Raw genomic sequence first — 24833 nt, 5'->3', positions numbered from 1 at the left:
CTTTCCCTCATATCTAACCCTTCTATTTTTATTGTTTTGTTTTTGTCTTTAGCTTTCTCTCCTCTATTTCTTATATGTATGAATTCCCCAAGACTCTATCTCTGTCTCAACTTCTCTTCACCAAAGAAGAAGGCTTATTAGGGGGAGGGAATTAAAATATTTTTAGGGCTGCTTTTATTTGCCTTTAAACATATATTGTTTTACTTAACCTGGCTCTGAATTTTTAAATTACCTTTTGTCTCCATTTGGATATTACCCGAACTGCTTATAGTAAAATTAATTGTTTAATATATTTTTGTCCCTGCTAGAAGGTAAGCTATGTTATGTCCATTAGTATATCTCCATTGCCTAGCCCAGAGCTTGGTATATAGTTGGCAATTAATACATATTTGTTAAGTAAACAAATGATATCCTACTGTCACTTTGAAGTTAACATGTTCAAAATTGAACTCATCTGAAATTTTCCTTTGCTTCTATGCCCACTCATTGTTCAGTGTCCAGATCAAATGCCATCTCTTTTCTGAAACTTTCCTTAATCCTCACAAAAATCTCTCTCCCTATTCTATATTCCTTTAGCAAATTATACTTTTATTGTACCTTCATTCTGGATTACATTTTACATATTTATGTATAAAATAGGTTGAGGTCAGGGACTTTCTACCCCAAAGCAGATACATTATTTAACATGATCTAAGGTCTTAGAAAAGGAAAGTGGAGGTGTGTCACTGTTCCTTCCGCATAGTATTGCCCTCTACCCCATCTTACTACTTTTCCCTTATCCTTCAGTCTTTTTTTTTTTTTTTTAAGGTTTATTTATTTATTTGAGAGAGAGAGGAGTGAGGGAGAGAGAATGTGTGCACGTGCACGAGCAGGGGGAGGGGCTGAGGGAGAGAATCTTTAAGCAGACTCCCTGCTGAGCATGGAGTCCTTCATGGGGCTTGACCTCACAACCCTGAGATCATGACCTGAGCCAAAACTGAGAGTCGGATGCTCAACTGACTGAGCCACCCAGGTAACCCCGCTTATCCTTCAGTCTTAATTGAGACATTATTTCATCTAGGAAGCTTTCTGAGCCTTGGTCAGGTGTTGACCATGTGACTTTTGTTTTTGTATTTGTTTTTTAAAGATTTATTTACTTTAGAGAGAGAGAGTGTGGGGAGGGGCAGAGGGAGACGGGGAGAGAGAATCCTCAAGCTGACTCCCTGCTGAGCACAGAGCCCAACCTGGGGCTCGATCCCAGGACCCGAGATCATGTCCTGAGCTGAAATCAAGAGTTGGTTGCTCAACCGACTCAGCCACCTGGGCACCTCTGTTTTTGTTTTTTTTTTGTAGTCCTCTAGCATTATTAATTTAACAAATAAGTATCGAGTGCCGTTTAGTGCCTGTGTTGTGCTAGGCAACTGGGATAAAGTAAAGAACAAAATTGTTATTATCTTGTCTGTCACATAGCCTACACGTTACAGAGAAAGGCAGACATAAAACAAATAATCACCAAATAAGTAATTAACAATTACTATGAAGGAAAAGCACAGAGTTCTATGTGAGAGTAAGGCTATGTAGATGGGGGGGGGGTTGATTAAGAATTATTTGAAAAAGTATATCTAACAAATTTCAATTATGATGATTAAGATTTAGCCAGACAAGAAATGGGGAAAAGGCATTTCAAACAAACATAGTATCTTCAAAAGACCTAAGAAATAGAAGAACTTGATGCCTTTGAGGAACAAAAAGACAGGCCCATTTTGGCTGAGGAAATAGTATTAGCTCATTATACAGATGAGGAAACTGAGGCTCAAAGAGGTTCAGTGAGTATAGAACATATTAAGGTCATAAAATTAATAAGTGGGAAAGTCTGGTTTCAAATCTTGGACTTTGTAAATCCTTAGTATTCTTTCCATTATACCTTGGCATTCCCGAGTGAAAATTTGAACAAAATCTTTCCAAACTCTGGTATTTTGTTTCTTTTCCAACACCGTAGAAAATTCTTTTACTATTTTCTATTTTTTAGCAAAGGAGATATTTGTATGTGGAGCTATTGCTGTCAAAAGAAAAGGGATAATTGATCTGGCAGTAGGCAGAGATACTTCCATTGAATATGTGGCTTTGAAAACCCATTTTAGCATTTGTTTGACTCAAAGGATTTATGAGCCTCCAGAGTTGTTGGGGTTCTGTGGAATCCACTGTCTATATTAATCTGTGGTTATCTTTGGTTTTTGCCAGTGGAGCATTACAGCTCTCAAAATTCATAGCAAGCATCTTACATTCTACTTTATTTCCATTTAACAGAATAACATTGTAAACTTGACCCACTTCTGGCAAATATTTAAGTTAATGTTTCACAAAATAACACAACCTCCTTTTGGGAATTGATTTCTAGGCAACTGATAAAGCATTGAAGTGTTACCTTTTTTTTTTTTTTTTCTTTCTCATTTTGATGTGGACTTGGATGGGCAAGGGGAGGGAAGAAGTTGTTATGATGCAGAGGCAAATTTGGAAAGGCAAAGTTTTTTCCTCCAGAGAATCTTTGTTACCCTGCAATGAACTGCCTACAATCCAGGATGTTGCAGCCTGCTTGCTTAGTATCCTGCAAAAATGTCCATATCATGTCAGGTCTGTGCTATGTTCTAAGTAACTGGTGACTTGTTAGCTTAGAAACCAACTTCAGGATTGTTTTATATAAGGAAACTTCCCCCGTGATACTCCTGCCTCCTTTTGTAACCTGGTACAATCGTGGTATTGTGTTTATCAAAGAACTCTTGCCTCTATGTTTTTTCCTTCTAAATGTTCTTTTTACTAAGAATAATAATTATAACATGAAAGAATGAATTTATTCCATGAGCTCATTTTTAAATTCTTATTGGAATTTTTCATTTGTGATTTTATATCTCTCTCCTCTCAATCTGAAGAAGGAAATAAGTTAAAACTATTATTTTAAGGTACTGATTTTACTTGTTCTGACGTTCTTAAACATTGGTTTTTGTGAGTGTTTTGCTTGAATGAAGACTGTGGAATTAAGCCTTTTATGACTCAAGATTTGGGGGTATTAAAAGCCAAATGCATGGTTTTTTTTTTGGTTTGTTTTGCCTTTTTTTTTAGCTTCCTAAAATACGGTTTTATTATAGTAAATAGAGAAACATTTTAGAGAATATTTTGTGTTATTAAGGAAACATTTAATATTTTGTTTAAATTTTATATTATTTTACTTTATTTTTTTTAAAGATTTATTGATTTATTTATTTGACAGATAGATAGAGAGCACAAGTAGGCAGAGTGGCAGGCAGAGGGAGAGGGAGAAGCAGGCTCTCCACTGAGCAGGGGGCCGGATGCGGGGCTCGATCCCAGGACCCCAGGATCACGACCTGAGCCGAAGGCAGCCGCTTAACCGACTGAGCCACCCAGGTGCCCCTAAATTTTATATTATTTTAAAAGCTTTTATTTATTTGACAGAGAGAGCAAGAGAGCACAAGCCTGGGGAGCAGTTGGAGAGGCAGAAGCAGGCTTACTGCCAAGCAGGGTGGGGCTTGATCCCAGGACCCTGGGATCATGACCTGAGCCGAAGGCAGACACTTAACCATCTGAGCCACCCAGGCGCCCCCTAAATTTTATTTTTCAAAGTATACTTATTTCCCTGTACAGTATTCTCCACCCCACACATCCCTGAGCATTTTTCTGTTTTGTTCTTTTTTTTTTTTTAATGGTCTTCTCTGTTTTTTGTTTGCAGGCAGCTATCAATGGTGTAATACCCCAGGAAAATGGCATTCTACAAAGGTATGTTATAAAGTGCCTAATGGTAGGATGAGAATTTAGCCAAGCAAAAAAGAGACAATTGTTAATTTTTTTGTTTAACTTTTTGATAGAGCATTTGATCTTTGGTGTAGAAGCTCTATTAGTTACTGTTCTTTCAGGTATTTTATTATATCAGTTTCCTAAAGTTTCCAACTTTTAACTGTATAAGGTTATTTCAAAATGAGTGATACTATGTTTACTGGTGGTTTTATTTTATTTTTAAAAAAGCTTTTCAAGGGCATCTTCTAATTCATAAAATGGAAGGAACTGAATCTCTGTAGCTCTAGAGCATGGTTATTGTCTGCCTATCCAGGCTTTATCTTCAGCCTTACTACATTCTGTTTTTTTCTTCACTTTTGGTTTCTAAATTAAGTATATGATAATTTGCAACAATTTGAATAAGTCCTTAATTGATGAAACTTCCCAAAGCACTGAACTGTTTCACCTGAAGAATGCATTGTTAACATGTGGAATGGTCTTCGTGGTTTTGTGTCATTGCCGGAGGGTAAAATTGGAAGATGATGCCAAGAGAACTATAAGTTACAAAATAATTCCTTAAATTAGAAATAACTTTTCATAAGTTTTCTTTCCTTAAAATTGGAGACTGGTTTGGATTAAAAGAGGACACTATAGAGTCATAGGAGGTAAAACCATTCCCCCTTCCAAGTGTAGTTTAATTACTTGATTTTTTCCCCCCTCTCTTCTCAATTCAAACTTTGGCTTGAATTTTGGTGGCTAGGATTTCTAAGTCACTGAAGCATGATCTGCTGAGTGCAGATGAGGCAAACAGAAACAGCAGACTAGGACTGAGGTTGTTTTGGAGAGGAAGAAAAGTGCTGTTGCAAAACCATCAAAAAATTCACCATGAACTGCAAAATGTGCTATACTTTATAGGAAACTGTGTATATTTAGAAAGGAAGCAAATTCTGTTTGGTACTTGTACTACCCTTAGTAATTAATAGACCTGTTTCCCACCATTTTTTAAAAACTGTCAGAAAAAATTTCATCCAGAGTAAATGTGGCTGATTTCCAGAGTCTATACCAATTTTTTGTTGTTGTTCAAAAGCATTAGTTTTATTGAAACCCTTGTCTAGAAAGCAAACCAGGTGATTACAGGAACTTCCTTTATGATCATTTTTTTCCTTGGTTTAGAAAGTTTTAGACTTCTAAATATGGCTTCAGTTTTATTCTTGAGTAAATGTTATTCCACTTTCTGTTCCAAAGTTTTTGCTTGTTAAACCCTTGTGGATTCAGCTTCTGGATTCTGAGTACATATTGGATACATCTTAAAATTAACAGTATTTTGCTGTGGGTGAACTCTAGAAATTTCCTCATCCCTGGAAACATCCCATCTCTCCTGTCACTAATGGTACTTTTTGCTTAATATTTTATAAGTAGAGATTCAGCACTAAATTGATTTCTAAAACTATAAAATTTGGAGTTTAACGTTCATCAGAGTAGGTTTTTGTTTTGTTTGCTTGTTTAATTAAAGGAATGAATCATATGTGCATAGAAGAAAATCGGTTGTATCTAGCAATAGTCTTCAATTCTCTCCCTTCCTAACTTTGTTATTTAGGTTTGAAATCACTGTGGACTTGACATAACTGAAAATTCCTCTTGTGTATCTCCTAACCAGAGGAAAATGAAAGAGGGCTCTTTGTTGCTTTCTCATTGGCTTAACACTGAAAGTGGAAGACTTAATAGTAGGAATGGTATATGTAGGTAGTTGAAAGGATTTTTGTTTTGTATGTTTGACTTTTGTAGTGTAGACTGTGAATGCAGGTGACTCTTAATTTGTCGGTTCATACTTCGACAGAGGAAAGAGCTACTAAAAAGATTTTTTAATATGAATTATTTTTGGATGGAGAAGAGCCCAATCCCTGTGCTTTATAGCTTTTCTTGAAATCACATTTTTGTGTGAATTCAAAAGTGGGAATATGGTTTTTAATGTTCCCATAAAGTTCAAAGCAAAGAAACTAACATTTTTTAAATGCTTAAGGCACTGTGCTAGGTAATTGATATATTTTTCATCATTTAATACTTACTGTAACTCTTAAGAGGTTCATATTTCATAGTGAGGAAACTTAAGGTTGGAGAGTTTACATAGTTTTGTCCAAGCTCACAAGTGTAGTACATGGTGAAATCTGTATTGTCTCATTTTAAAAGCCATGCATTTTTTGATACCACTCTGCCCTATTCAGGGTCAGCAAACTAGTCATGTCATACCTTTTTTTAAAAGATTTTTTTCCTTTGGGTAAAAAAGTTGGAATTTAATACATGTGTATAAGATCTTTCTCCCATAGCTTTGTTTTACAGTTACTATTTTAGTTGTAAGCAAGTAAAGGCAGATATTATTATCCCTCATTTTACAGGTAGAGAGAATAAGGCATGAAGTGACTTGGCCCAGATGATACAGCATGATGTTGATGGAGTCAGGATATAAGCAAGTCTTCTGCCTCATCCTCCAAGGCTTATTTCACTAGACATACTGCTAATACAACATTTTATATACTGTGTGACTTATGCTGTCATAAATGTAAGCCATTCAGTCATAGAACATCAAATGTGTGCATGTTTATTTACTACATCTTGGTATAATACTTTATTTATTTAACATATTGTCCAGAGCCTTTTTAAACATTATTTTTGGAGACAGTTATTGTTAGAAGGAAGTGCTAATGAATTACTTGTGTTAGTAGACAGCACATGCTATATTTTCTAAAAATTTTATGAATCAGTAGTATAATTTTCCTCATTGACTAAGTGGGTAGTATTTGTCAACTCATATTTATTTTTTTGACCCAGACAGTCTGTATGTTTCTTTGTCCATTGTTTAATTCATTGAGGAAACCTAGAGAAGACTAGGCATTTTTTTTTCTAGTTATTTGCTGTTAGGTTTTCAGGATATATAAATGCTGAGGTTTTTGATACAGATAATATCCATTTTGTCAGTTAGTTTCTATTTATTGTCTTTTCTGATGCTCATTTAAGAATCTGGTTTTTTTCTAAAGACAAATTTATCTTTAAAACACATACATGTTTTTGTTTTGTTTTTGTACCTAGAAATTTTACCTTGGGATGGATTTTTAAAAATTGAAATAAACATGTACAGAGTTTCTGTTTGCTTTGTTCATTGCCTTCCAATGACGTGTGTGGTTTGTAGAGCAAAGTTGACTGAGGATAAATACACTCCTTTAGTTGACCTTTAGATCTAAAATAGATTTCTCCATAGAGTTTCCCTTGCCAATCAGTGTCTTTTTTTTTTTTTTTAAAGATTTTATTTATTTATTCATGAGAGAGAGAGAGAGAGAGAGAGAGAGAGAGGCAGAGGGAGAAGCAGACTTCCCGCAGAGCAGGGAGCCCGATGCGGGACTCGATCCCGGGACTCCGGGATCATGACCTGAGCCGAAGGCAGACGCTTAACCATCTGAGCCACCCAGGCGCCCCCGTCTTTTTTTTTTTTAATTATTGATTAACTAGAAAAGAATAGTGAATAGATCAGATTATAGAATGGTATCTTCATAGATGAAGTCTTAAAAATACTTTTTTTTTTTTAGTCAACAATTTTGGATGTCTTTGTACTCTATGGATACCATTGAATATTAGTCAAAATTGATAGGATCATTAACTGGTAGTCTCTCTTTTTCTCTCTCTCTTTTTTTTTTTTTTTGGATTGTAAATTCATTATTTTTTATTGATCTTGAAATAAAATAATTATAGCCAATAAGAAAATTCTCAAGTGAAAACTTTCTAAAAAATTCTCTTGGGTTGACAATACACCAAATAGCCTGCTATGATTAGAAATGTTAAACTGTCTCCTAGAGTTAGGGTTTGGTAAAGAAAGAAAAAGGCACACTAGAGTGTTTCAAACACAGGGAATTTCATATAGGGAATCAGTTCCAGAGATGTGGAGCAGGTTGAAAGAGCAAAAGGGGAATACTGAGACAATTCAGATATAATGACGTCAGGAAACAGCTGGACTAGCAGGCAGGCCCAGCTGTGGGTGGGGTGGTCCTGCTATGCTTGAGGAAAGGTGCATAGGTCAAGAGAAGATTTACAGCTGCAGCATCCTCTGAGTAGGGTGGGCACAACCTGGACTGTGTGGACTGGGTCCAGGGTATTGCAGGAAGCCTGCTCTAGGACAGGTCTGTCTGGGAGAGCTCCCTGCTAACCACTAAAGGGCACAAAGTCACTCCTAGTATTAGAAGAAAAAAGGAAAGTGATTGGGAGAGATTGAGGTTAACAAGACTTTGAAGCCCAGAGGAAGGGCCCTAGCAACTTGACCCTAGGCATAAGAGAAAGAAGTCCTGCTCAGCTGATACTGGTACCTCTGCAGGATGCAGAGGCTTGTTTTGAAGTATTGAAAGAAGCTAGAAGCTAACACCAGTGGCTGATGCTAAAACAAAGTGGGTGTCATTGTTAGAGTAATGTCACTGCTAGGTCATTGGTGTTAAGATCAATGTGCAAAACTGTAAGAAGAAAATTTTGTGTGTGTCTGTGCACACACTTGTGTGGTGCTACATTTTTGTTACTGTTACTGGTCATAAGGCCATGATTAATATTTACCAGTTTCTTCTTCCACTCTTTATATTCCCTCTGCCAGCAACTCAGATAGTCAAGTTTCTTTACTTGGTGGGACATCTCAAACATTTATTCTGAAATAGTCAGAATCCTCAGTGGACCTGCCTTTTTTAAATTGGCTGTAGTTTTCCACTAACTCATAATTGGAAATGCCTCAGAAAATAGTCCATTGTATAGTAGCAACCCAGTTTTTTCTTGGTAATCAGGACCTCCCCACCTTACTTCGTACCCCCTTATTTTGCTAGTTGATTCAGTAATATGAAGAGTAGAAAATGGCCAAGTGGCGCTCTCAGGTTCTAATTCTATGAAAAGTATTGTGGAAACATTACATACTTGGGAACCATGACCTCTGAACCACCAGAGCCCAAAGTAGCAGGAAGCAAAAATTCTGTTGTTATTAGGAGTAATAAAAGGAACCACTACTGACACTTAATTCTCATACCCATGTTTTCTGGCAATATGAGAAATATCACTGTGTTTTGGTCACTGATATAAAGCATACACTACATCCTTTAAGGTGGAGACCCAAGTTTTGAGTATGTTGTCTCCCAGCTGTCTTCAGCAGGACAATTCACTGTTCTGACAACTAGGTGCTTCTGGCTAACAGTATATACGAATGATACCAGCACTACACTTCTTTTGCTGTGAAATGAGTTCCTTGATTAGAACCAGTGTTGTGTTTGAAGCCTTAGATCAATAAGGCGTTCCCTCAGTACATGAATGGTGCTGCTGGCAGAAGTATTGCTGTCAGAGAAGTCAATTTCATATCCAGAAAAGTATCTTTTTAAGGGAGAACATATTGCTCCCTCCTCCATGATAGAGATGATCCATTACCAGATCCCTAAGTAATGATGCCATATTGGGGACTCAGTATTAGTCTCTGTTGTTTGCAGTGTAGACACTTGGTAGTTTCCCTAGCCAGATTCAGACTTGATAAAGGGGAATTGATGTTGTATCTATGTCTAACCTCCACTCCTATTGGCATGGCCACATTATATATTAATGCAATTAATATATAATTAATGTAAGCTGACTTACATCAATAGAACAATGTCATCTTATGCACATTGAGAGCCTTTTTTTCCAGTGGATAGCCTGTAGGCAACATCCCCCACAGAAACATATATTCACATTTTGTGTCCATTCTGAAAGTTCCGTTTTCATATCTTTTCCCCAGATTCCCTTGTCACCCAACTTTTCTTTTATTTTTTCCAAGTCCTGATCAGCTGGCCAACCTATTGTCTGTTGTCCATGGTTCAAATAGATTTGTACCTCAAGCAGTCTCTTTCTAAATGAAAAAGTCAACCTGTGGTACAATCCCAAGTTCTCCCCATTAGGAAGCTTTTCTTTCACTACTGTCTTCCTGGGTTATCTTTGGGGGCTGTAATGCTTTAGCAGTTTGTTTTTGGTTGGTATGAGCATGTATATTATATAAACATCTTTTCCTTTCCCAGTCCAAATCTTTTCTTCATCATTTAACTTAGTTATCTCTTATTATCAATGGGAAGTGCAAGATATAGCAACTGGCCTTTTACCCTGATTGCTTCCGATCACTGGGCCCCAGAAACCTCACCAAGGTGGTGGGCCCCTGCATTTTTGTGGCACGTATCTTCTACTCTCTATCATACACGTGTCTTATCAAAGCACCCAAGTACTTACTACTCTTCTCTTCAGGATCAATTCACATTGTTATCAATGTAATGTTGTTTTGTGGAATGTCTAGGTCATCAAGATCTCTCCAGACTAGATTGTTATGCTCGAGAGCAGGAGAGTTGATGTAATCCTCTGAAAAAGACAGTGAAGGTATATTGTTTACCTTGCTGGGTAAAAGTAAAATGCTTGTCTTGGTGATTGCAAATTAATATAGAGAAAAAAAAGTATATGCAAGATCAGTTGCTTCCTGTTACTAACCCTTCCTACATAGTAACCCTAACTCCACAGATCAGGAAGTCAGTATAGAATGTCTGCTGGTTACTGAGTATGTCTCTTTCGGTTATGCGTTCAGAATCTGGAGAAAAAATTGCAGGGTAGGTTGACAGATTGTTTGAATGGTATGTGTGGATTTGGGCCCAAATTTCATTTACCACCATAATCTTCCACTTTTATATCCCCAGGAATTAATATCAGTTTAGAGTTAACATCTAGTAATCCCCTAAAAATTTAGATATTTTCCTTTTATCAGTACACAAACACCCTAGTAAATGGCTGCAGGCCTCTTAGGAAAAGTCTTAGAGGAAAATTTCCAATGCATATGTGTGGCTCTGTTGCATTGTCTTTGTGGGGATCAGGGACTTTATGTCTCTAAAACAGCTTGTGTTTGGAAACTGAGAGTGGCTATGACTGCCCATTGTGTTACAGACATTAGGTTTTAGGCTATCAGGTCTAGGGTTTCTGATGTTTTTAGATCAAGTAATATTTTAGTCAATTGACTTTTAATTTGGTTCCTTAGAAATAATCATGTTCTGGGGTCCTGGGTGGCTCAGTTGGTTAAGTTTCCAACTCTTAATTTCAGCTCAGATTGTGATCTCAGAATCTATGAGATTGAGCCCTTTGTGGGGCTGGGTGTGGAGCCTGCTTAGGATTCTCTTTCTCCCTTTCTCTCCGTCCCTCTCCCCCACCGTGCTTGCTCTCCCTCTCAAAGAAGAAAAATAATTATGTTCAGTTAAACACTTCTAAACATCTCTGCAGGTTGAAATCTTCTGATTGCCACTTCTTGTCTATGCTGTCCATTAACATAATTGCTCCCACCTTTTTCTTACTAAATTCTGCCATTTGACGAGCACTTTGGGATCTCATGCCCATTAAGGAAACTTATTCAGTGGTGTCATCTCCTCATGTCATTCCCAACCCATGGAAGACAGCCACTACAATTTTTTAAGAATGCAGACCTCCCCTCCCCCCTTACTAATGTATTTCTTAATGCTTTAGTGCAATGTCCTCTGGGACCTCATGGATGATGTAGTAGGAGGATGTATGTATGTTCAGATTGTGCATGGTGAATCCATTTGAGCATTCTTATTTTTCTAAGCATCTGGATTTCTTCTACATTTTGCCAGGAAAGTTTGGGCATTTCATCCTCATTAAATGTAGACTCCTTTGGGACTTAAGTTTCATTCAGTCAACAAGCAAACTATTAGAGGACTTAGAGCTGCTTAAGCAAACATGTTATATTTGGCCCTATCCAAACTCCTTTGGTCAAATTCACTTCAAATTCATTTCCTTACCTATTCCCTAGGTTTTTGCTTTATCAAAATCTTATAATTATTTTGGATATAAGCCCTCTCTCAGTTAAGACATTGTACTTATTCTCCTGGAGCATGCCTAGATCTGATTTTAGAGGCAGTAAGGAATGGTGGGGGTAGGTTTCGACAATAGGCATCCCTTTTCAAGGCAATGGTCCAAGTAAGAGCATTACCAGTTTTTTGTTTTTTTAAGATTTTATTTATTTACCTGAGAGAGAGAGAGGGAGAGAACAAGCAGGGGGAGTGGGAGAAGGAGAAGCAGGCTCCCTGTGGAGCAAGGAGCCCGATGTGGGACTCGATCCCAGGACCCTGGGATCATGACCTGAACCGAAGGCAGACGCTTAACGACTGAGCCACCCAGGCGCCCGAGCATTACCAGTTTTCAGACAAGAGGAGGCTAACTTCAGTCATGGGAAGAGGAGTTGTTTCTGTTTACAAAAGAGGTTCAGAGGGACTCTGTGGGTTCAAGATTGTAACCTTCATCTGAATCCACTTGGGTATCCCTATTGCACATTTTAGGGTCCCACTCCTTCTAAAACAGTGCTGTAATTTTCACAACAGAGGCTTAGAAAGTATATGTACTCAGCTTTCACTGTAGTTATGTAAGCTGCAAAATTAAATTTTGTGTTTGATTCTCAGTAGGATCATACCTGGAGGACAGGAAATAAGAAAGTGCTACTTCAAAAGCTCTAGCTTTCTTATCATGGCTTGAACTGAAAGTTAATAACCCAAAGTATGTCATTTTCTTCTGTTAAGCTTTCCAGAAGCAGCCAGTGCAAGGTCTTTATTGTTATTATTACTACTGTAATGGCCAAGTCAAATAGTCATTTGTCCCCTTAGGCACTTGTTTTAATAGGTATGTGATCATAATGAACTATAAGTGGTAATTCAATTAATCATTATGCCAGTGCATGATCACTAGTATCTCATTTTCCATTGGCAAAGAGCTCGTCAGTGTATTGAAGGTCAAGGACGTAATCAAACCAATTCCTGAATCCTGTTTCTGGGACACCTCCATTACCAAAAAAAAATTTTGGGTATTTCAAGTTTAGTGTAGGATTGGTTACACAGGTGTGGAAGACTAAAAGAGCAAAAAGTAAAACTGAAGTAACCTATGTATAATAGCTGCTTCAGGAAGTTACCACTCTTAGGTCTAGGTCAAAGGGATTAACAGAACTTTAAAGCTCCGAGGAGTCCCTTGGACCTGAGTGAGGATCAGGCCGCTGTGGAATGCACACTGTCTAGCTGTTATTGGTGTCTGAGGGGATGTCAAGAAGCTGGTTATATGAATACTGAAAAAAGCCAGGGGACTGAAAGCTACAGGATGATACTGATAGACGTATATGCAAATAGGAAGAAGGAAGGCTTTCCTCCTCTCCTCGTAACATGATCTCTATCTAATAGTATCCCCTATTTGCAGAATCTATTGGGGAATCATGCCAAAGGACAAATAGAATTTTGCAGAATGCTAGCCCCAGCATCACACAATAGACTACAGAAGGATGAATTTGTAGTTAAGAAAACAGTAAGTCAGGGACCAGCCTATTAACTTTAGCTGTTTTTCTGAGGTTCTGAGAAGTTGTGACAAAATTGAGAGATAAGAAATATTGCACACATTCTCTTCATAGATACTCACTTTGGATTCCAATAGTGATAGTCTTTCCTGCTTTGGACATTTTCTTTTCCATCTCTTACTTCTAAGATTACTTTTCTTGAATCTTAACAACTGGGAGAAAGTGTAGGTTTTTGTCTTTGGATCAGTGATTACTAGAGTATCTGAACTCTCATCATTTTCACACTTTCTTGGCTATGACGTACAATGAGAAATACCTGGAATCCAAAACACACATATGCAAATATGTATCAGAATCAAAAGTTTTGGGAAACAATACTTGGTCCTAATTATTAAGTGCCTTGTACTGATCATTTGTATCCTATCCTATCCTATCCTATTCTATTCTTTAAAAGACGATCACAACTCACAAAAATCAATTTTGTAATCTAAATTTGGTAAACACTAATCAGAGCAATAGTGTGAAGTAAATGTAAATATTTTTTCCTGGCTTGTTGGTATCAGTAGTGCTTATTTGTGTGTTTTTGGTCGTTCTTGTTTTTGTTGTTCTTGTTCAGGTTCCCAATCTGTTGTTTTCCCGTAAATTTAGGGTGAGAAAAAAGATGTTTTAGAAATGAGCTTGTAGTTTGGTGGTGGTGGAACATATATACAAAATGATGTTTCAGTGGAAGCATTCCTTATATTCTCTTCTTCCTTACTCCTCCCAGTGAGGGGAAAAAAAGTGACTATATATGTAAATTAAGTGAGAGAAAAGCCAAATTCTTTAATAATTATTCCTTTACTCGTTAGTTTGTTAAATATTTAAGTACTTTCTCTGTAAAATCTTGAGCTCCAGGCAGAGGATACAGCCATTAAAAACACAAATGTGAACTTTGCCCTTGTGGAACTTATATTCTCTGGGGGGTCCTAAATGTCAAATGATTAATACCAATTATAATTGGTAGTGGTGAGGAATTAGAACCAGTCTGAGGTAGTAAAACATGCTCTGAGTTGAAAAAGATTCAATCTTAGATATGAAGGGTAAATATAATTAGCTAGAAGAAAGATAGAATATTGGGATGAGATGGGAAAGAAAGAATATTCTTTGAAGGAATAGTCTGTGTTCCCCTATGAAATGGGAAGGATCAAGGTGAGACAGAAGAAATGAAAGGCTGTTAATGGCTGTTAAAAGAGAGATTGGAGATAGCTTAGCACAAGCTAAGGATGGGGAGGTAGATAGGATTTGGATCATCTAGGGGCTTATATGCCTCTTTAGCTCTGTATGAAGAGCAGAGGGGAATATTGAAGAAAATGTCATGAAGACATTTCTATAATTTCATTTTTGTGGTGGTAAGGAATGACATGCAGGGGAGCAAAGGAACCTTCAGAGAGATTAGTTAGGAGGCTGTTCCATCAGTCCATGTAAGAGGTGCTTGTGGCTTGCGCTAGGGTGTCAGCTTCAAAGGGGAAAGGTGGATGACTTAAGTAAAAGATATTTAGGAGGTAAAATTGAAAGGACTGACTAGATATGGGAGTTGCGAGAGAAGAAGGTATCAAGGATAATGCCGGAAGTTTCTGGCTTGGGTAGCTAGTATGAGGAACAACGGAGGGAGGATCAGGCTTGGGGAAACATTAATGAGTTAAACTTTGGATATACTGAGTTTGATGTTTGAGATCTTACTAGGTACCAGGCAGTGTGCTAAGCTTTTCATGTAAATACCTGATTTAATCCCTACAAATATAATTAATTTTCCCATTTTAGAAATGAGATAACTATTAAGTGAGCAGAACAAAGATTTTATTTTTATTTTTTAAGACTTAAACATGTTTAAATGTTATTAAGAAGAATCCAGAAGAGAAGGAGATGTTGAAGATACTGGAAAGGAAAAGCATACCATAATGTAAAGCTAATTAGAAGGTGGTTTTAGAATGATGTTGCCTCTGTTTTATAGAAAGAGAAAAAGAGTACATATGCGGGTTAGTTTGTGGATTTGATGTCAAAAAAGTAAGGGAATTTCATCTTGATGGCATCTGTTTTCTATGCAAAGCAGGAAAAAAATTATCTTTTAAGACTGAGCAGTATGATAGAATGGAGGTTTAAGGATGGTAAATTTCTGAGTTTTTTGGAAAGTAGAGTTAATCAAATAATGTTTCAGTAAGCAAATGAAAGTGAATGAAGAAGACACTGTTCTTAATTCAAAATTAATGTTTTACTAACATTATAACAACATAAGGCAAAACTCTGATTAAATGCTGAATTATATGTATGATACTGCTAATAGACATAGAGAGGCAGGGATGGGAGGGAGAGTAATTTGGCTTTCAGTCACTAGGAAAGATTTTATGGAGGAAGTAAAACTTTAGTTAGGCCTTGATGCACAGGTAGGTAAATTTGATTGGAAGACCAACACAAGCCAAATATGGAATGGGTCCTTAGTGGTAATCTGCAATGATTTGGTTGATGATAATCTTTCTTTCTATGTCAATATTTCAGTGACTATGGAGGTGAGACTATACCAGGACCTGCATTTGATCCAAGTCACCCAGCTTCAGTTCCTGCTTCCTCTTCCTCTTCGGCATTTCGACCTGTAATGCCATCTAGGCAAATTGTAGAACGGCAACCTCGGATGCTGGACTTCAGGGTTGAGTACAGAGACAGAAATGTTGATGTGGTACTTGAAGACAGCTGTACTGTTGGTAAGGTTTTTCCTAGCATAAAGCCTTCATAAATAAACAATTTATTAGGTAAACCTTTAGTTTATATTCTTTTCTTTTGAGTTGACTGCCAATAAGAAGGGAAAAAAGGCAAATTGAAACTGATATTTTCCATACAGGTAATTATGCTGCATTTTAAAATACTGTGTTGATACTGAGGCAAGTTTGAAAATAATTTTTGTTCCACTTATATGGAATGGTATAAGATGCTCTTTTAGGGCAGATGCAAATCAAACTTTTAAGTATATTGTGTATTATACTTTATCGCTGAAATTCATTCTATTTTCATGCTATGGTTAATGAGAGATCAGAAAAAAGTTGAATAAGTGCTTCAATACTATCCTTTCAAAGGAAACTTAAGTGTATGACTGCCATTATTGGACAGATTTTACCCGATTCCTTTCTTTTCTTTGCTTTTTCTTTTTTTAAGATTTTACTTATTTATATGATAGAGAGATAGCGAGAGAGGAACACAAGCAGGGGGAGTGGGGGAGGGAGAAGCAGGCTTCCCACTGAGCAGGGAGCCCCATGCGGGGCTCGATCCCAGAACCCTGGGATCATGACCTGAGCCGAAGGCAGACGCTTAACCGACTGAGCCACCCAGGTGCCCCTTTTTTCTATAGAGAAACTATGTTGAATTCATATTTGATTCAGATTACTTGACCCATTAATGGAATTTTGCCTTAAATCTAAATTCCAGATATTTCTGAAATTTTGCCTTTGTTTTTTTAAGGAAGATTCTTGCCTAATTTTATTTAATTTTTTAATTGAGGGCACTTGGGTGGCTTAGTAGGTTAAGCATTCAACTCTTGATCTCAGCCCAGGTCTTGATCTCAGGACTGTGAGTACAAGCCCTGTGCTGGGCTCCAGTTGGGTGTGGAGCCTATTTAAAAAAAAAAGAAGAAGAGGTATACTGCAGAGAAAAGCAAAATTGTTAAAAGATTGATCATTCTCAAACACTAATCAGATTGTTATTCCCTTACTTAAAGCCATTTAGAAACTTTCCATTGGTTTAGGATAAAATTAAAATCTTTCACCATGGCCTGTAAGTCCCTGCTTGATCAGGCTCCTGCTACATCTCTGGTTTTCATCTGTTACCACTTTTCATCCTTGCTCACCATGCCTAAATTGTTTTGGACTTGTTTCAGTTCCTTGAATAGGTTATTAGCCCACTCAAGGCCTTTGTACATGTACCTTCTTCTGCCCAGATTTCTTTACTTCATTCATTTTTTCCCATGCTCATTCCCATGCCCCCTGTATATTCCTTCCCCCACCCCAAATTGTGGTTAAAAAAGCACATAATGTATCTATCCTTTTAATGCGTTTTTAAATGTACAATTTTTAAATGTACAGTTGTTAACTATATGCACATTGTTGTACAGCAGATCTTTAGAACTTGTTCATCTTACGTAATTGAAACTTTGAAATTTGAAAATTTGAAACATCAAATAGCAACTCCCTATTTTCCCCTTCCACCAACCCCTGACATCCATCCTTCTACTTTCTGCTTAGATGAGTTTGACTACTTTAAATATATCATATAAGTGGAGTCATACAGTATTTGTCTTTCTGTGTCTGGCTTATTTCACTTAGTATGATATCCTCAAGTTTCATCCATGTTGTAGCATATTACAGGATTTTCTTTCTTTTTTTTAATGTTGAATAATAATCCATTATATGTATATACTACATTTTCTTTATCCATTCACCCGTCTGTGGACATTTAGGTTGTTTTCACCTCTTGGATATTGTGAATGCTACAGTGAACATGGGATTGCAAGTATCTCAAGATTCTGCTTTCAGTTTTTTTTGGATAAATACCCAAAAGTGGAATTGTTGGATCATATGTGGTTCTATTTTTAATTTTTTGAGGAATGTCCATACTGTTTTCCATAATGGGTGCACCATTTTAACATTCCCACCAATATAAAATGCATAAGGGTTCCAATTTCTCCATATCTTTGCCATCACTTGCTATTTTCTGTTTTGTTTTTGATTTATAATGGTCTTCTTAACAGGTATGAGGTGATATCTCATCGTGGTTTTGGTTTGGATTTCCATGATGATTAGTGATGTTGAGCATCTTCTCATATACTTATTGGTTATTTGTATGTCTTCTTTAGAGAAATGCTTATTCAGGGCCTTTGCCCATCTTTAAATCAGGTTATTTACTTTTTTGCTTTTGAATTGTAGGATTTCTTTATATATTTTGAATATCAACTCCTTGTCAAATATATGCTTTGCAAATATTTTCTCCTTTACAGTCTCGTTGATTGTTTCCTTTGTTGCACAAAAGCTTTTTAGTTTAATCTAGTCCCACTTGTCTATTTTACTTTTGTTGTCTTTGCTTCTGGTGTCATATCCATGAAATCATTGCCAAGACCCATGTATGAAGCTTTTGCTTTATATTTTCTTCTATGAGTTTTAGGGTTTCAGATCTTATGTTTAAGTCTTTAAACAATTTTGAGTTAATTTCTGTATATGGAACAAGATGAAGGTCCAATTACACTCTTTTGCATGTAGATATCCAGTTTTCCCCACACCATTTGTTAAAAAGACTGTCCTTTCTCCATTGTGTAGAATTGGCACTTTGGTCAAATCATTTGACCCATATGCATGGATTAATTTCTGGGCTCACTATTCTGTTCCATTGGTCTATATGTTTTTCTTTATGCCAGTACCTACTGTCTTGATTACTTCGTAAAATGTTTTGAATTCAGGAGGTATGAGGCCCCCAGCTTCATTTCTCTTTCTCGAGACTGTTTTGGCTATATAGGGTCCTTTGTGGTTCCTTATGAATTTTAACATTGTTTTCTGCAAAAATGTCTGCAAAGATGCCATTGGGATTTTGATAGGGATCACACTGAATCTGTAGGTTGCTTTGGATGGTATGGATATTTTAACAATATTAAGTCTTTCAATCCATTGAACATGTGATGTCTTTTCATTTGTTTCTTCTGTACTTTCTTTCAACATTGTTTTATTGTTTTCATTGTACAAATCTTTTGCTTCCTTGGTTAAGTTGATTCCTGTGTGTTTTATTCTTTTTGTTGGTATTGTAAATGAGATTGTTTTATTAGTTTCCTTTTTAGATTATTTGATGTTAGTGTTAGAGAAATATAACTACTTTTTGTATGTTAATTTTATATCTTATAACTTTGCTAAATTTGTTTATTAGTTCTAGCAGGGTTTTTTTTTTTAATAGAATCTTTAGGGTTTTCTATGTATAATATCATCTAGAAACAGATAATTTTATTTCTTGCTTTCTGATTTGGATGCCTTTTATTTCTTTTTATTGCCTAATTGCTCTGGCTAGGACTTCAGATACTCTGATGAATAGAGGTGGCAACAATGGGCATTCTTGCATCGTTCATGATCTTTAGAGGAAAAGATTTTAGTTTTCACCACTGAGTATGATACTAGCTGTAGACAGTTCATATATAGCCTTTATTAGGTTGCAGTAATTTTCTTCTGTTTCTAGCTTGCATATTTTTTATCATGAAATGGTGTTGAATTTTGTCAGATGCTTTTTCTGCATCTATTGAGATGATCATGTAACATTTTTCCCTTCATTTTGTTAATATGGTGTATCACGTTGATTGATTTCCATATGTTGAACCATCTTTTCATCACATGCATGAATGTCATTTGGTTATGGTGTATGAGCCCTCTAATGTGCTGTTGAATTTGGTTTTCTAGTATTTTGTTGAGGATTTTTGCATCTGTATTCATCCAGTTGTTGGCTTATAGTTTTTATTCTTGTCTTGTAGTGTCTTTGCCTGGCTTTGGCATCAGGGTAATGTTGACTTCATAAAATGAATTTGGAAGTGTTCCCTCCTCTCTGATTTTGGGGATGAGTTTGAGAAAGAGTGACATTAATTTTTCCTTAGATGTTTGGTAGAATTCTCCATTGAAACCATCTGGTGCTGATTTTTTCTTTGTTGGGAAGTTTTTGATTACTGATTCAGTCTCTTTTCTAGTTATAGATTTGTTTAGATTTTCTGTTTCTTTGGATTCAGTCTTTGTAGGTTATATGTTTCTATGAATTTACCCATTTCTACTAGGTTATCCCATTTGTTGGCATATAATTGTATATAGTAGTGTCTATATTCATATTTATTTCTGTGACATCAGTTGTAATGTCTCCTTTTTCCTTTCTGCTTTTACTGAGTCTTCTTTTTTTTTTTAGTTTAGGCTAAAAGTTTATCAGTTTTCTTTTTTTTTATATATTTTTTAAAATTTTTTTATATATATATTTTATATCAGTTTTCTTGATCTTTTCTAATATCAACTCTCAGTGTTGCTGATTTTTTAAAATTATTTTTCTATTCTCTTTTAATTTCTGCTCTAATCTTTATTATTTCCTCCCTTCTTCTAACTTTGGGCTTAGATTGTTCCTTTTTTTAAAGTTAGTTGCGGTGTAAAGTTAAGTTGCTTGTTAGATCTTTCTTCTTCTTTTTTTAAATATAGGCATTTACTGCTGTAAACTTTCCTGCTTTTCCTACATCCCTGAATTTTTGGTATGTTGTATTTTTGTTTGCATTTGTCTTTAGATGTTTTTTAATTTCTCTTTTGATTTTTTTCTTTGATCTTTTGGTTGTTTAGGCATAAGTTGTTAAATTTCCACAGATTTGTGAATTTTCCAGGATACATGACATGTTGGTCACAAACAAATCTTTTTCTTTTTTTTTTAAAGATTTATTTTTATTTTCTTTTAAAGGTTTTTATTTATTTATTTGAGAGAGAGAGAGAGAGCATGAGCAGGAGGAGGGGCAGAGGGAGAAGCAGACTCCCTGCTGAACAGGGAGCCTGATGTGGGGGTCGATCCCAGGACTTGAGGATCATGACCCAAGCCGAAGGCAGCTGATTAACCAACTGAGCCACCTGAGCGCCCCTAAAGATTTATTTATTTATTTGAGAGAGAGAGCTTGGGGGGAGTGGGAGAGGGAGAGAATCTCAAGCAGACTCCCTGCTGAGTGTGGAGCCTCACACAGGGCTTGATCTCATGACCCTGAGATCATGACCTGAGCCAAAATCAATAGTTTGATGCTTAACCAACTGAGCCACCTACGTACCCCAGGTCACAAACAAGTCTTAATAGATTTAAGAAGATTTAAATCATATCAGGAATGTTTTCCTACCATATTATAATGAAACTAAAAATCTGTAGTAGTTTCCTTCTGTTTCTTTCTTCTTAAATTCATTAAGACTGATTTACAACCTGGGGCGCCTGGGTGGCTCAGTCTGTTAAGTGTCTGCCTTTGGCTCGGGTCATGATCCCAGGGTCCTGGGATCAAGCCCCACATCAGGCTCCCTGCTCAGCGGGGAGCCTGCTTCTCCTCCCTCTGCTACTCCCCCTGCTTGTGCTGTCCCTCTCTCTGTCAAATAAATAATAAATAAAAAAAATCTTAAAAAAAAAAAAAAAAGACTGATTTGCAACCTAACATGGCATCTACCCTGGAGAATGTTCCATGTGTGTTTGAGAAATATGTGTATTTTGCTGCTTTTCAGTGTAATGTTTTGTATATGTCTGTTAGGTCCATTTGGTCTACAATATTGTTCAAGTCCTGTGTTTGCTTATTGATCTTCTGTGTGGAAGTTTTATCCATTACTGAAATCCCCTACTATCATTGTTTGCTTCATATATTGTGTGCTTTGATGTTGGGTGCATATGTGTATATAATTGTTACATCTTCCTGGTGAATTGACTCTTTTATTGTTATATAATGTCTTTTCTCTCTTGTGAAAGTTTTTGACTTACAGTCTATTTAGTCAATATAAGTATGGCCACCATGCTCTCTTTTGGTTACTATTTGCCTAGAATATTTTTTTCTATCCTTCCACTTTCATTCAGTGTGTCCATGAATCTCAAGTGAATCTCTTGTAGATACCATATAGTTGGATTTCTTTTTTTTTAAATCCTTTCAGCTAGTCTGTGTCTTTTGTTTAGGGAGTTTTATCCATTTACACTTAAAGTAATTACTGGTAGGAAAGGACTTACTATTGCCATTTTGTTGATTATTTCCTTTGTCTTGTAGCTTTTGTTCCCTCTTTCTCTTGCCATCTTTCTTTGTTTGTTGATTTTTTTTTGTAGTGTCATGCTTTGATCTTGTTCCATTTTCTTTTGTGTATCTTCTATAGCTGTTTTCTTTGTATCTTCTAATCTTCTTTAGCTGTTATCTTTGTAGTTATCATGGGGCTTACATAAGACATAGTTTTAATAATCTATTTTAACCTAATAACTTCAGTCATCTATAAAACGAGTCTTTATCCCCTCCCTTCGTTATTAATATCACAAATTAAATCCTTTCATATTATGTACCATTAACAATTTATAGTTATACTTATTTTGTATGCTTTTGTCTTTTAACTTCTATACCAGATTAAGTGATTAATCATTACTGTTACAGTATTCTGTACTTGTCTAGAATGTTTTGTAGTTGTCTATATATTTACCATTAACAGCTTTATACTCCTGTGTTGCTATCTAGTATCCTTTTGTTACAACTGGAGTACTCTCCTTAGCATTTCTTATAAGGCAGTGTTGAACTTTCTCAGCTTTTGTTTATCTGGAGAAAGTCTTTATTTCTCCTTAATATATGAAGAACAGTTTTCCTGGACATAGTATTCTTGTTTGGTTGTTTTTTTCTTTCAGCACTTTTAATATATTACTCTATCCCCTCTGGCCTGCAAAGTTTCAGTTAGAAATCTGCTGATACTGGGGGCTCCCTTTACGTGATGAGCTTTTCACTTGTTGCTTTCAAATTCCTTTTTGTCCTTTAATTTGACAATTTGATTTTAATGTTTTCTTTTGGTATGGACTTTTTAGGATTTATTATTTTTTGGATCCTTTATGCTTCATGAATCTGGATGTCTATTTCCTACCCCAGATTTGGGAAGTGTTCACCATTATTTCTTCAGATAAGCCTTCTGCCCCTTGGTCTTATTTTCTGCACTTCCCAAAATGCATATATTGGTCCTTTAATGGTTTCCCATTAGTCCTCTGGCTTTTTTCACTCTTTCTCTTGCTTTTTTCTTTTTTCTCTTCTGACTGGGTAATTTCAAAAGACTTGTCTTCAAGTTCACATATTCTTTCTTCTGGTTGATAAGTGTGTTGTTGAGCCCCTTTAGTGACTTTTCAATTCAGTTATTATATTCTTCAGCTCCAAAATATGCTTGGTTCTTTTTTTATAAGTTTCGTTCTCTTTGTTGATCTTTAAATGAATTTATACTTTTAAAATTACCAAAACCCATCTACTGATGTTTGAAAAATAGTTCTACAATTACAAATTACAATAGTAATTAGTCAGAATTGACCTTGCTTATTGTTCATATAGATTTTCAATAATATTGCTAAGGCATCCTTGGTGTGTTAGTAGGGAACCCCTTATATAGGGTTTTACTAGGCTTTTACTTCCTAGTTTAGTGATGAATATATTTATTATAGGGGAAAGAATTCGGTACCATATCACACTTTTTCTTTTACTTAATATTGTCTCAGATTTTTATCCATTTAAAAAAAAACAGGAAAGAAATCTTATACTAAATAAATTCTAACTGCTGTTTTGTAGCATGTGGCTGAGTAGTTAGCAGTGTCTCATTTCAGAGTGACCTGATTTTTTTTGTTGATGTAATATTTGGTATATGGTGGAAGTAAATGGATCACTTAAACCACCCTTTTCATTGATTCACTCAGTTGGAGTGAAATCCCTGCTTATTTCAAAGATGGTGATCGGAAATGCTGGCTTCTCTGGACGATATATGTTAATGTTATACTTTAAGTCTATCTGAATTTGGAGGATAATCTATGAAACTATTTTAAAGCTTTGTTATAAAAACATGTGATAGAATTTCCAGAAATCATATTTGTTAATCTGTTCGATTTATAATTCATTGTAAAAGCAGACTCGTGCCCAAGTATGGTAGAGTAGAAAGTCAAGTCATCATTCTGTTTGAAAACAAATAAAATTAAAATAGTTACAAACATATAAATAAAATGTGATTCAAAAGAAATTATATACAGCTATTGTACAATACACAGCTTCTCCTTCTTATTATTCCAATTTTTTATTTGTTCTCGATTATAGTTATTCTTTTATTATGAATTGCATGCCAGTCAAAGAATCATGTCATGCATCTTCTCTGTGTTCACTGTTAAGTTTGTTAATATGCATCACTGTGGAAGTTATGTGCAGAGATATTTGGGACTTGATGGAAAATTTTTTCTTCTTTCACTGCATTTGGTTGATTATGTTCTGTTAGTTTTATAGCAATATTATGTGAATCCTTCCTTTATTTTTATGACCTCTGTTACTTCAGGAGTTAATCTCTGTCATGAATTATTAACATAATTCCTCTAATTTCTGTTCTTTCAGTTTCTTTATTTTTCTAGTCTGTATTTTACATAGTTGTCCTATAATGATGTTTCTAGACTGTAAATCTTCTTATACATCTTTCAGAGGTTCCTTATTTCCTATATTCTATTTGATTTGCCCTTCCTTGTTTTAGTTTTTCTAGAAAACTCACACTCATATTTTAATATTACATACAAATATCTCCTTTATGAAGCCTTTCCTGACCTCCATGGACATAGTTAAGTTGATTCATTCATTGATTTTAAAACATCTTACTCTTTCTTTGTGTTTCAGGTTTCCTTTGTGAATGTTAACTTCTCAAACTGAGACTAGGTCTTATTCTTCTCTAAATTCTCCAAGCACAGTGGTTAGCACAGAGCAATATCTGCTGAGAAAGTAAATGGTTCAGTAAATGAGCATATGTATGTATTTGTTTGTATATTAAAATATTTACCATAGGGAAATTTAAAAATATACTCAGTAAAGTTTAGGTGACCTGAAATATAATTGTTAAATACTTTATATATATAGACCAGCTTACTGTTATTAAGGAATTGGATAAATACTATTTTTTCTGTGTATGTATAAATATTAAAATGCAGA

The 24833-nt window shown here is 35.7% G+C and overlaps 1 protein-coding gene across 3 annotated transcripts in view; it reads left to right on the top strand.

Annotated features, from left to right (window-relative positions):
- FAF1 (Fas associated factor 1) overlaps positions 1 to 24833 on the top strand; it is a 500302-nt gene that overhangs the window by 149024 nt on the left and 326445 nt on the right. For all 3 annotated transcript variants that reach the window (XM_021684282.2, XM_044914506.1, XM_044914505.1), the window contains exons 3-4: positions 3722 to 3768; positions 15656 to 15858. In XM_021684282.2, coding sequence (XP_021539957.1) covers positions 3722 to 3768; positions 15656 to 15858 — 250 coding nt within the window. The remainder of the gene's footprint in view (positions 1 to 3721; positions 3769 to 15655; positions 15859 to 24833) is intronic.

Source organism: Neomonachus schauinslandi, chromosome 4 (assembly GCF_002201575.2).
Source record: "Neomonachus schauinslandi chromosome 4, ASM220157v2, whole genome shotgun sequence".
Classification (NCBI taxonomy): domain Eukaryota; kingdom Metazoa; phylum Chordata; class Mammalia; order Carnivora; family Phocidae; genus Neomonachus; species Neomonachus schauinslandi.
This window is presented reverse-complemented; position numbering and strand designations above follow the sequence as displayed.